The sequence below is a fragment of the Vulpes lagopus genome, chromosome 19 (assembly GCF_018345385.1).
Source record: "Vulpes lagopus strain Blue_001 chromosome 19, ASM1834538v1, whole genome shotgun sequence".
NCBI lineage: Eukaryota > Metazoa > Chordata > Mammalia > Carnivora > Canidae > Vulpes > Vulpes lagopus.
The window spans coordinates 32,027,490-32,040,790 of record NC_054842.1 but is presented as its reverse complement, the minus strand read 5'-3'; the positions used below and the strand labels follow the sequence as shown (position 1 = coordinate 32,040,790).

At 44.7% G+C, this 13,301-nt stretch overlaps 1 protein-coding gene across 2 annotated transcripts in view; it reads left to right on the top strand.

Moving 5' to 3' along the window:
* The window catches only part of KY (kyphoscoliosis peptidase), a 49,447-nt gene that overhangs the window by 10,820 nt on the left and 25,326 nt on the right, over positions 1 to 13,301 (top strand). For both annotated transcript variants that reach the window (XM_041734570.1, XM_041734569.1), the window contains 2 exons: positions 8,845 to 8,919; positions 10,668 to 10,730. In XM_041734570.1, coding sequence (XP_041590504.1) covers positions 8,845 to 8,919; positions 10,668 to 10,730 — 138 coding nt within the window. The remainder of the gene's footprint in view (positions 1 to 8,844; positions 8,920 to 10,667; positions 10,731 to 13,301) is intronic.

Here is a 13,301-nt window from a genome sequence, read left to right as displayed (position 1 = left end):
CCGTGACATTTGAGTGAGGGAAGAGGGGTGGAAGCAAGCCTTGGGGGCACCTGGGGAGGAGCTTCCAGCAGAGGGAGCACCAGGTATGATAAACTTTATGCAAGGGGTGACAAAGGGATCATTGGAATCTTGGATCTTCATGTGGAGGGGTGCTTCAGAAGATTACTCCAGAACAGGTGTGTGGATAGAATGACAAGAGTGATCACTGGAGCCCCCGTGATTTCAGGCCCCAAAAGCGATTCCTTGGTTTTCTTCTGAGGCTTCCGTCCCTCCAGGTCATGTACCCTTGGTCTCAAGCAGACGCTCTGTGCCTTCTTTGATCACACATGCGCTAGAGTCAAACTGCCACATTTCTAGACCTGGGACACTCCTGTGGAGCTCTGCTCTGCAGAAAGAATCATAATGACCCCATGTTTCCAAGAGCCCAGCGAAAGCCTAGGGCGGATTAGGGCCCTTCATTCCCCACCATCCCACCCGCCACCCCATCCCCGCTCCACTGGGCTGATGCTCCAGAGGCCTCAGCCCACTTTGTTGGCAGGTCATCATCTCATGACTAGAGCTTCAGGGCAGACCTTGCCTGCTGTGTCTGGCAGAGGCTGGCGAAGGTTCTACAGAGCTAGTCTGTTCCTCCCGTCATCCCACATGCTGTTCTCTAGGCAGAAACCGCAGCACAGCGCTGCTGAACACCTACCCTGGAGCTCTTTCAGGGCGTTTTTTAATTACAGATGCTTTAGCTGAGGCTTCCTGACTCTCAGCTCCTGCAGAGAAAAATTTCCAGGAGAAGAACCTGGTTATTAACCCGAGTTCTAGTTATGGAAAGCGTGAGTGAAACCTCCTTAAAATCAAGGATGGCAAATATCTGACATGTATCCCCTAGCCCCCCCCATACACACCCACTTGTGTGTACACTCACATTCGTGTGCACACACGTGCCCACAGTCATGGCTAATTGATTCACACTCCAGGCAGCCACTTCAGTCAGTCAGAGTTAACGAACAACATGAAATCTGTTTGCCGTCTCTGCATTAGATATTCTGAGCAAATTAGGCCTTTAGACAAATCCTCATTCAAACCTGCAGAGCCCCGGGGAGGAGCTGCTGGGGGAGAGAAGTCTCCTGACCAGGTAAAAGGCAGACCCAAGGCGGTGGGCCATAGACGTGCTGGGGCTTGCCTGCTACATCTCCGCATGGGAGGGGAAGAGGAAAAGGAAGCAGAGCTGGTGGGATCTGGAAAAGGCCTAGGAGCCACTTGTCAGGGGTGACAGGAAACAACCACTAATATGGTGTTCCTAAGACAGCCAGGGTGGCAGCTTCAGAAATGTTGTTTGGGTGACAGTTGGCAGAACTGGGGAGGGGCGCTGTGAGAGAACCAGCCAGGTGACCTAAAGTCCCAGGAAGGGCCTCCCCTGGGGGTGGTCGTGACTGTTTAGATTGGTTCATGATATCTGACTATACTTAGGTTTTAGATCTTACCTGAAATTTTGCTCCAAATGATGTTCCACTCTTTACCATTGGAGATTGATCCCATTAATTTTTTTCTTAAATTAAGAGTTGTATGTGATACAGGAATGTAGTAGTCTGCAAAACCTTACCATTAGGGGCACCTGGGTAGCTCAGTGGTTGAGCATCTGCCTTAGGCTCAGGTCCTGATCCCGGGGTCCTGGGATCAAGTCCCAGAATAGGTTCCTTGTGAGGCGCCTGCTTCTCCCTCTGCCTATGTCTCTGCCTCTCTCTCTGTGTCCCTCATGAAAAAATAAATAAAATCTTAAAACAAAGAAAATCCTACCATTTCACACCCTTAGGAAGCTCAAGGCTCTCCATGGTTCTCTAACCATGGAATTAATAAGGAAAAAATAATACGTGAGTAGGAAAATAGGCAATTCACAAAATAAGAATTTTAAATGGCAAATGAGTATATGAAAAGCCTTGGAGAGCCTGGTTTCAGAGGCAGAGAAGCCCCCGCAAGGGCCCGTACACACATGTGTGCAATAAGAGTGGGCACAGCACTCCCACAGATCAGGGAGGCCAAGGAGCTTTGCTGTTTTCCTCAACGGGGACTAATTAGCCCCTGACTCAGGAAGTCAGGGGCCCAGGGGAATATTGGAATTTGGGCCCCTGTCCTAGAGCGGGGAGAAAAGATGAGGTACAGGAAAGGAAAAAGGAATTGGAAATGGCCGGGTGGAGCTTGCAGGCCAGGATCATGTTGGAGTATGAGAATATCTCAGCACCCACCTTTTGCCAGGGCTTTAACAGTACCTTGTTTTTCAGCCCACTCATTCTTGGACAGAGAAACACGGCTGAACTGGGGGCAGTGGGAAGTGCCTGGAAGTTAGGTGTGAGAAGTTTGGGGTGGAGGTGTGTTGTTGACCCCCAAACCAAGTTGTTCAGTTTTGCAGCTTCTGGATGAGGTTGCAGCCCAGCATTTTCCAAATTGTGTTTCACAAAATGGTCCTGGGGTAAACTGACTTCTTCCCTGCAGGACTTCTCAGGGCATTACACATTGTGACCTGCAAAAGGGGAGAGAGAGTGGGCAGGTTTTTAAAATCCTTTTCTTGTAAGACATCTTGCAGCCAAGTACAGCCTGGCACCCACTTTGGAAAACACCTGAAAGTATTTCAGATGGAAAAAGTGAAAAGGCAGAGGAGAACAGGCCCATTCAGCATGAGAAGACACACAGGGAGTGTTGCTCTTGGCAATGGCGCCTGATCCTATGACCAGAACCGAATTATGCTTTGAACTCTCAAATGCTTAAAGTCTTAATTATAAAGTCACACACTGATTTTCTTTGACAGTGAATGTACCAGAAACTACACTCAAAGTGATGTTAACCTCTTCAAAGTAATGCTTTGGAAGGCCACACTGTAGCTTATAAAATTGTTTGAGAATTACCCTCTTTGGCATGCAGAGCAAGTTTATGAGCTACACAAGAAAGTCAGTATTGTTATTCTATGAAAAATAATTGCAATACACTTTGCAGGAAGGGGTTCGTAAAAAGAGCTCTTATGGAATTAATAAGGAAAAAATAATACGTGAGTAGGAAAATAGGCAATTCACAAAATAAGAATTTTAAATGGCAAATGAGTATATGAAAAATACATTAAAATTAAATACACAGGGATCCCTGGGTGGCGCAGCGGTTTGGCGCCTGCCTTTGGCCCAGGGCGCGATCCTGGAGACCTGGGATCGAATCCCACGTCGGGCTCCCGGTGCATGGAGCCTGCTTCTCCCTCTGCCTGTGTCTCTGCCTCTCTCTCTCTCTCTCTCTCTCTCTCTCTATCATAAATAAATTAAAAAATTAAAAAAAAATTAAATACACAAAAATGAGATGCCATTATTAATTAATAAAATTTTCAGAGATTGATAAAAATCCAATGTCGGTGAGTACATCAGTGATCTATTTTTATATTACTAACCACCCCAAAACTCAGTGGCTGAAAACAATAAGCCTTTACCAGCTCACAAGGGCACAGGATGGCTGGGCGTTCTTGCCTGAGACACACCCAGTTTATCGCGGGTCTTGGCTGGGTTTGCTCACGTATTTGTGGTCAGCTGGTAAGTTGGCTAGAGATCGGATAGGGTCTGCTCTGAGATGCCTTTGCTCTGTTCCACGTGGTGTCTCAACCTCCAGCAGGCTGGCCTGGGCTCATTCACATGGCATTTGTGGCTGGATTCCCAAGAATGAGAATGAAAGCTGCAAGGTTTCTTGAGACCTAGGCTCAGAGCTTGCCCAGCATCACTTCTACTGACATCACATGCTAACTAGCCAAACCAAGCCATAGGGACAGCTCAAATTCAAGGGACATAACAAAAGACCTCTCAGAAGTGCAGAGTTTTGTGACCAATTTTGCGATCAAACCCAGCAAGAATGAGCAAAATGGACATCCTCTCATGTTGTTGTTGTGGTCATCGACCGATAAAAATCATTCATGGGAAGTTTGCCAATATATAACAAAGGCCTTCTCCATAACCTTTGATCCATATTTGAGAATTTATTCAAAGGAAAAGTGTGTAAAGACATATGTATCAGGATGTTCATGCATCACTGATTATAATAACAAAACATTTGGGAAAAGTTAAGTATCCAACCAAAAAGGGTTGCTTATATGGATTATACACCACGTAGAGAATGGAGTACTGTGCAGCCCACTTAAAATGATGACGTAGGACTAAATTCACTGACGTGTGAGGAGTCAAGAAAAGAAAGCAGGTTACAAAGAACATGTTTACTATTATCCTGCTTTGGACTTTCTATTTTGTATCTTTCTGTATCATCCAGATTCTTGTTTTAATTCTGCAAAAAAAGCTCAGTTGGTACTTATTTTTATTTTTGTTTTATTTTAAATTACTAAAATGGAATTGTCTGATATATAGTTCTATGGGTATTAACACATGCACAGCACATGCTCATGTAACCACCCTTACAATTAGAATACAGGGCAGCTCCGTCACCCCAAAATTCTCTTGTGGAGAATCTCTGTAGTTACATCCTCTCACCTATCCTAAGAGTTTCTTTGTATTACTGAGAAGTATTCCTTGATATGAATGTACCACGGGGCGTTTATCCATTCACCCATTGAAGGACATTTAGGTTGTTTCCAGTTTGGGGCTATTGTGAATAGAGCTTCTACAAACATTTCTGGATAGGTTTTTTTTTTTTTAAGATGTTATGTATTTATTCATGAGAGACACAGAGGGAGGGAGAGGCAGAGACATAGACAGAGGGAGAAGCAGGCTTCCTGTGGGGAACCTAATACAGGACTGGATCCCAGGACTCCGAGATCATGACCTTAGCCAAAGGCAGATGCTCAACCACTGAGCCACCCCGATGCCCCTCTGTAGAGGTTTTTGTGTGAATGTAAGTGTTTATTTCTCTGGGGTAAATATTCAAGAGTACAATTGTTGGATCATATGTTTGGTGTAGGTTTTGTTTTATAAGAAACTGTGGAACTATTTTCCGGAGTTGCTGTAGTACTTTATAATCCCACCAGCAATGTATGAGAGATCTGATTTCTCCACAACTTTGTCAACATATAGTATTACCGCTATTTTTTAAAAAAAATTTATTTATTTATTCATGAGAGAGAGAGAGAGAGAAAGGCAGAGACACAAGCAGAGGGAGAAGCAGGCTCCATGCAGGGAGGCTGATGTGGGACCGAATCCCAGGTCTCCAGGATCACACTCTGGGCTGAAGGCAGTGCTAAACCACTGAGCCACCCGGGCTGCCCTATTACCACTATTTTTGATTATTGCTCTTTAATAGGTATGATACCTCATTGTGGTTTTAATTTGCATTTTCCTAATGACTAATCATGTTGAACATCTTTTCATGGCTTATTTGCCATCTGTACTCTCTTTGGTGAATATTTGTTCTTTTACCCATTTTTTAATTGGAATGTCTTTGCACATCTATAAAAAATCAATTTGCCATATTTGTATAGCTCTATTTCTTAACTATTTATTATGCTACATTTATCTATGAATCTATCTCTTTGCCAGTATCACACTGATGACTGTAGCTTTATAACACATCTTAAAATCAGATAGCTAAAGTCCTCCAACTTATTTTTTTCAAAACTGGTTTGACTACCCTAGTTGCTGTATCTTTCCATCTATATTTTAGAATCATCTCGACTAAATTTCTTCCAAGGGGTTTGATTAGAGTTACATTCAATCTGTATAGATCAATTTAGGGAGAACTGCCAATTTAACAATATTGAGACTTTCAATTCATGAACATGGTATATCTTCCCACTTATTTAAGTCTTCTTAAATTGTTTAATAATATTTTGTAGTTCTCAACATATGGCTCCTGAACTATCTTTTAGATTTATACTTAGGCATTTCAATTTTTTGGAGCTGTGGTGAATAGTAATTTTTACATTCAATTTCCAGTCATTTGTTGTGAACATAAATATAAGTGATTTTGGGGTGCTGACCTCATATCCTATGACCATGCTAAACTTACTTATTAGTTCTAGGAACTTCTTTGTAGATTACTTGATACTTCCTATGTAGACAGATGTGTGATCGTGATTAAGGAAATTTTTGTTTCTTCCTTTCCAATCTATAGGACTTTTATTTATTTTTTTAAACATTTTTTTAATCTTTATTTATTTATGATAGTCACAGAGAGAGAGAGAGAGGCAGAGACACAGGCAGAGGGAGAAGCAGGCTCCATGCACCGGGAGCCCGATGTGGGATTCGATCCCGGGTCTCCAGGATCGCGCCCTGGGCCAAAGGCAGGCGCCAAACCGCTGCGCCACCCAGGGATCCCCGACTTTTATTTATTTTTTTGTTTTATTTCACTGGATAGAATTTCCAGTGCATATTTAGTAGGAGCAGCGAGAGTGGACATCTGTGCCTTGTTTCCAGTGTTAGGGGGAAAGCATTGCATTTTTTGACCATTAAATATGCTGTTTAGTAAATAGCAAATTTAGTAAATTTGCAATAATTGTACTCTTAAAACTTTGACCATTAAATATGTTAAAAAGGTAAATACCCTTTTTCAGATTCAGAAAACTGCCTTCTATTCTTAGTTTATTGAGAAATTTTATCATGAATAGATGTTAAATTTTGTCAAATGCATTTTCTGCATCAATTGATATGATCATGTGGTTTTTCTTCTTTGGCCTGCTAATATGGTGAATTCATGGGTTTTCAAATAATCAACCAGCCTTGAATTGCCAAAGCAAATCATGCTTGATTGTGGTGTATAATTCTTTTGCTATGTTGCTGGATTTAATTTTTTTTTGAGACTTTTTTGTTCATAGGAAATATTGGTCTGGAAAAAAGAAAAGAAAAAGAAATATCAGTTTGTAGTGTTCTTTTCTTAAACTGTCTTTGTTTGGTTTTGATATCAGATTAATGATGGCCTCATAAAATGGGTAATGAAGTATTTGCTACTCTTCTGTTTTCTGAGAGATCTTATAAAATGTTTGGTCATACTTCTTTTTAAACGTTTGTTAGAATTTGTCAGTGACGTCAACCTGGCATTTGTTTGTTTCTGGAAGATTTTGAACTACAATTAGTTTTTAAAATAGACATAGGGATATTGAGGTTATCTATGCATTGGGTGAGTTTTGATAGTTTGTAGCTTTCAAGGAATTGATCCATTTCATGCCAGTTGTAGAATTTATGTGCATAGGACTGTTTGTAGTATTCCCTTATTATTCTTTTAATATACATGAGATCTTTAGTGGTCTTGCCTATTTCATTCCTGGTATTGTCTTTATTCCTGATTTATGTCTTACTTCTCTTTATTTTTGGACAGTTTGGTTAGAGGCTTATCAATTTTGCTGATCTTTCCAAAAAAAAAGAAAACAGCTTCTGGTTTCATTGATTATTCTCTCATTATTTCTTCAGTTGTGTTTTTGTTTTGTTTTGTTTTTCTGCACCACATTGTTTCTCCTCTCCTTCTGGGATCTCAATAACATGAATGTTAGACCTTTAAGTATTATCCCTGAAGTTTTGTTCACGTTTTCCCTCTGTTGTTCATATTGGATAATTTCTATTGATCTTTCTTTGAGTTCACTGACTATTTCCTCCGTCATCTCCATTCTACTATTTAGAATATCCAGATAATTTCTCAAACCATTATATTTTTTAACTCTAAAATTTCTATTTGTTTCTTCTTCATAGCTTCTGATGTTTTGCTGAATCTTGGTATCTTTGCATTTATTTCAAGACTGTTTGCCCTCACTTTTTAGAGGATGGTTTACTATGGCTCTTTGAAAGTCTGTCTGATAATTCCAAAATTTATGTCATCCAGGGGTTAGCATCTGTTGGTTATCTTTTCTTTCAAGTATATTTCTGGTTCTTCCTGTGCTGAATAATTTTGGATTGTAGCCCTTGCAATGCTATGCAGATCTGCCCAGCACATTTACCTCCCAAGGGCAGTCTGGCATAGTTTAGTTCTCAAATACTCTGGTATGATGTTTAGGATGAGATCCATGTATGCTCAGCTCAGAGGTGACCACAAGGGTTCATCCATACCTGTATGGATTTGCTTTCTAGAGCTCCGTCCCCTTCACAATCCACTTCCCAGTTCTCCAGCACAAAAGCTAGACTTTAGTTTGCCCACTCTGCCAGGTACTTCTCACAACTCTGTCTCCACCTAGAGACAATCAGTGGGAGACAGAGAGAGAGAAAGAACAATGAGTATTGGCCCCTACACTCCAGGGAATCATAATTTCTCTGTGGCCTCATTCAAAGACTCAGACGCTTAAGGTTTTGGCTGACCAACAAAATCACTGCTACACTGCTACCAACAGACTTCCCTAGGGGCTGGGTGGAGAGATAACAGAAAAAAGAGGGGGGTATGACAGAGGATTTCTTTCCCCCACACTTTCTGACTCTCAGAGGTTTCCTTTCTTACTCCATAAGCTGGAGGAAAGGACTTCTCTTGGAGCACTGTTTCTCTGTACCCATGTGCACTTCTGGGTTTGGGGCTGCCTTTGAAAGTCCAGTCCAAGTAAAGCCATAGGGGGAAGGGAACAGCAAACTCACTGCAAATATGGTGGTGCTTTAAATGCTAATCTTATTCCCCAACTTGCCTTCTATGAACTACCTTACAGAGTCCTCAATAGTTGCTGTGTGCATTCTTTCCAAGGTTTATAGCTGTGTTCAGTGTGAAATACAAGGTAGAATGTTCTTATTTCGCCTTGCCTGACTCTGAAAACTGGCTGCCTGTATTTTGTTTTTCACTTTTTTAAACAAGAATTATTTGCATATTCAGAAGAAAGCTTAAAACCGATTGTGTTTTGTTGTTCAAACATCTGTCATGGGATACCGCACACCCTTTCCTAGCAGCATCTGGCTGAGAATATCACATCCCATTCCTTTGCAGGGACACAGCTGACTGTGGAAGTCCACCCTCGAGATGCCATGCCCCAGCTGCTCAAGAAGTTCTCCTTGGCTAAACGTACGTACGTACAGGGCTACTTGTGTGCGGAGGGCTGGCAGGGAGGAATTACAGTCACTTAATGGCCCAAAGCCCACCTTAGGCCTCTTCTGGGAGAAGAGGAGGAATAACCCAGGCCTACACACTGGAGAGAAATGAGGCATGACAGCTTCATTCTGGGGACTCTTTTCTCCATAACTAACACCCACTGTTCTTGAGTCTGTGCAATTAGATGTGGGTAACATGAGGCATTTAGCTAAATATGAATTTCATCACAAGAGTGTTGTTTTTAGATACCATTTATTGTCTGCCTAAAAAGTGGCATACACAGTGGTAAGCTTTTTACATTAATTAACTTTTTAACCCTTTGATATAAGCCAGTATTATCCCCACATTGTAAGTCAGCAAAGTGAGGCCCAGAGAGGTGAGATAACTGCCTAACGGATCAGCTAGGAAGTGGGTCAAAACCAGGTCTGACACAAGGCCTGCTTGCTACCTTCCAGGTAAGGTACACAGGCCTAGGCCCATGATGTCTCTTCCACTCCCTCTTTGTCCTCTATAGGCATCTGTCTACCTTATGACCAAAGGGGCCTGGGGAAATGCCGGCCAGGGAATGAAGGCCCCAGAGCATCCAGGGCTCAGGTTCTCTCCATGTCCATGCATGGGCGAGGCAGGTCATTCTGCTGCCTGGCCCTATAGCCCTCAGTGGTCAGGGTCTCAGAAGGGCAGTCAAATGTAGAATGGACAGGCCCTGGAGCCTCCTGGCTGGGGTCAGATCTCAGCTCTTACCTTGGGCAAGTAGCTTAACCTCCCTTTGCTTGAAATCAAATTCCTCATCTGTGAAAGGAGGAAAATAATTCACCCTCTTTCATAGGACTGTTGTAAAGTTAAATGGCACAGTCAGTCTGAAACACAAGGCAGGCATAGTAAGTGTACAATAAACGCTAGCTATGATGTTGAACCCTCATTATTCTACCAAAGAATGGAGATGGAAATAAAATATAGATGCAAGAAACACAAGGACCACTGTTTCTCAGTGCCTCTATACATTTGCAACCATCTGTTGTTATATTTACATCCTTTTGTGTGTTTCAAGGGCAGAAAACAACCTGTCTTGACACCCTACTCCCCAGCTCCTCCTGGTTCCATCAGGGACCCATATCTCCCTGACCTGGTTTCAAACCAGCAGCTCCTCTCCTATTTCCATGGAGTCTCATGACTGTTGGCAACCATTCTGCATTAACAGACTGATGAGATTTGGTTGCCCTTGAAACATCCTGGGGAATAATTTAATAATTGTTTGACCTTTCTGGGCTTCAACTCCTTAGAAACTGCCTTTCCCTCACCCCCACATCCATTTCTTCTCATGGTCAGTTCTTATCTGGCTGAGAATTCACTGGTGCTGTTAGCATCCCCAGATGTGTTCCAAGATGGTTGGGGAACCCAGAGGAGGGCAGGAGCTCCAGGCTCCAGGTGGACCCACTGAGGAACACAGGAACACAAAATGTTGATGTCAGAGTAAATTCTGCCTTTGCTCACAGACTGCAGTTCTCTTTCTTGTCATTCCCTCTCTGGTTCCCAGTCCTTCCTTTACATCGGGAGGAAGTCCAGGGCAATTCCAGCAGTAATAGATGGCGGGTGGATATCAGAGCAAGAAGGCTGGGGAAAGACAGTGAAGAGGAGGGGTCAGAAACCCAGACTGCCACGCAGACAGTCATCTGTGCTTGTGTTCTGGAACGTCTCTACTTCTGACCTTTGGGATATTGCAGGTTTGCAAGGTGATAAAAATGGAAACACAAGACCCCGGCAGCCTGGAGCGAAAGATGCCCATGGTAAGTTGCAGGGCCTTCCCCAGGGCTGTTCTGTGACATGGCGAGTCGGTTTAGCCTGGTGGGCCAATCTCCAATGGTCTGGAAATGGCTCCCTGGGGACCTGGTGGGAGTCCAGGGCTACCTGTGGGCTCAGGGCAAGGAGGAGTAGTATCATGATTGATTAGCAATGTCTGCCACAGACACAGGTGGGGTAATGAAAAGCTCACATGCCATATGACCCCAAACTAAAGCATAAACCCCAATAATAAGGCAGCCCATTACAGAAAACATATTAAAAACATAATTCAGAACTGTGTTAACTTTAAATGGAATGCCAAGCATCTGTAAGGTAGGAGGCATGTGAATAAGAATGGGACAGAGGGTAGAACCCTGAACAGGGTGATAGATGGCCTGGCTTCAAATCCTATTTTTGTCCCTCGCTCACCTTCCTTGGGCCTCAGGCTTCCTCTCAGTAGACCAGATGGCTCTAAGGTTTGCTAGAGTTTGGCACTTCTTCCCATTGTTTTGCTTTAAAATTAGAATAATTCAGTTAATGCCACTGGTATTTTAAATGTATTTATGCAAAATCATATTTAGATCTTATATAATCTCTTCAGAAGGTAAATTTAATGAGGCATAAATCATTGTGGGTATTTTTAATGTTCAGATATTGTAAAATGGAACCAGAAAGGGTAAAATTAGTAATAAGGCTTTCGGTCCCGTTTTAGAAATGTCATCCTTCTTCTAAATGGGGGCGGGGGAGACCTCATTTGCCAAGTTGTACTGAGCGGAAATTTGTCAAATGTAAGTCCACTTCATATCCACTTAGGCCAGCCTGCTAGCCCTTGTCAGAGAATGGCAGGAGCCCAAATCCTTGGAGGGAAAGGGTGCGGAGAGCCTGCCGTCCCTAGGGGCTGGCTGGACAAGGGCTGTGCTCACACTACACAGAAAAGGGGCTGACAGTGATCTGAGTAATGAGGGACAAGAGATCCCGGCTCCAGCACCAGGCAAGTGACCACAGTGGTTCTGGGCTTCCAGGGAGCCTCAGGGTAAGACTGCACAGCACAGAAGGTTTGGGGACAGTCCAGGAAATGTCTTGGTCATTGTAGAAAGAGCAGAGAAATGAAGGAAGAAAATGCTTGCTTGGTGAGTGACAACCATAGCCTCAGGGTAAGGTTTATATAGCCTGCCTGCCCCCTGCCCCCTCTTGGGAGAGGAACAGCCCTCCAATCCTGGATGTGTCAGAGCATGTGACATGGTGAGGACCCAGTCAGAAGGTTGGGGTCAAAGAGACCAAAGCCTTCTCGGGGCGCTGCAGACTGTCAGCAGGAAGCAAGAAAGCACTGCCCTGAGGAATGTGCCAGAACCAGTTGGGTTGTGAAGAAAGAAGGCCTGGTTCCTAAGAGGAAGGGACCTTGGTCAGGGGGGAAGTGCGGGCGACCCATGTGGCCTGCTCTGACAGCTGACTAGAGTTTGGGAGCTCCTCTGTGGCCAGAAATTGGCCAGCTCCCTAACCAGCTGCTGCTGCCTCTCAGCCAAAGCTGGCCCAGAGAGGGTCGTGCAGGAGCTGCTCCCCACTCTAGCACCACAGGCCTTGGGTCTGTAGCACCAAGGCATGGGTCTCTCACTGACCTTGAGGGATGTGTGGGCAGATGCAGCTGCAGCCCCGACACCGGGCACAGAGGCTTTATATGTCTCCTCTCGGACTTGCCCACGGAGGACCCTCACCCTGCACCCTCCCAGGAGCAGACTGCCACTGACCTTGCTACATGATCCGCCATCTCATTCACTCTCCCAGGTGCCCCACAGATATGTGCCTGTGGCCTGGTGGCCGAGTCCAGCAACCCCCAGGGAGGTGGAGGTCCTGAAGGTTAGGGCCCCGCCAGGACATAGGCTTCATGTGGCCCCCACCAGGCACTTTCCTAGGTTGCTCTACTCTTTCCAGGCTGGCTGCCGTACCCTGGAACTCCACCAGCACCCCGCTCAGGGGAGTTGGGTTATCAGTAAGTTTGGGGATCAGCACCCTTCGGCCCCACCCTCCCCACCTCCTCCCTGGCCTCCCATCCAGCTTGCCTGATTTGGTTGGCCTTGAATAAGACAGGCCCTGCCAAAGCCCAGGTTCCCTTTTGGGCTGTGATAGGGGTTTGCTGCCCATCGTGGCAGGTCTGACCGCTGGGGCAGTGGGGCATAGGTGAGGTACAGGCGGGGCATAGGTGTCTACACCTGGCGGACTGGGACTGTCCTGTGGCCTGGCTTCCTATGAGAAAGGCTGGCACAGATGAGTGGTCCTGGGGCCCAACTTCCCTCAGAGGCCTCCCCCACAATACCTGGGGTGCCTTTTGCTGGAACACACTTGGCTTTCTTGGGGTGCTCCAGTCTCCAACTGACTGTGGGCATGAGAGGAAGCCTGTCTGGGTGCCAAACCCACCTCACCCTACCGAAGCCAAATGGCCTGGCTCCAGCACACCCTCCTGTGATACCCGAGATGCCCTCATCCTGGGCACCATGACACTGGCACAGACCCTCCTTTCTTGAGCCTGTTAGGGACTGGAAGTATTGCCCAGACACTTCCTGCAGATCACTCATTCCTAG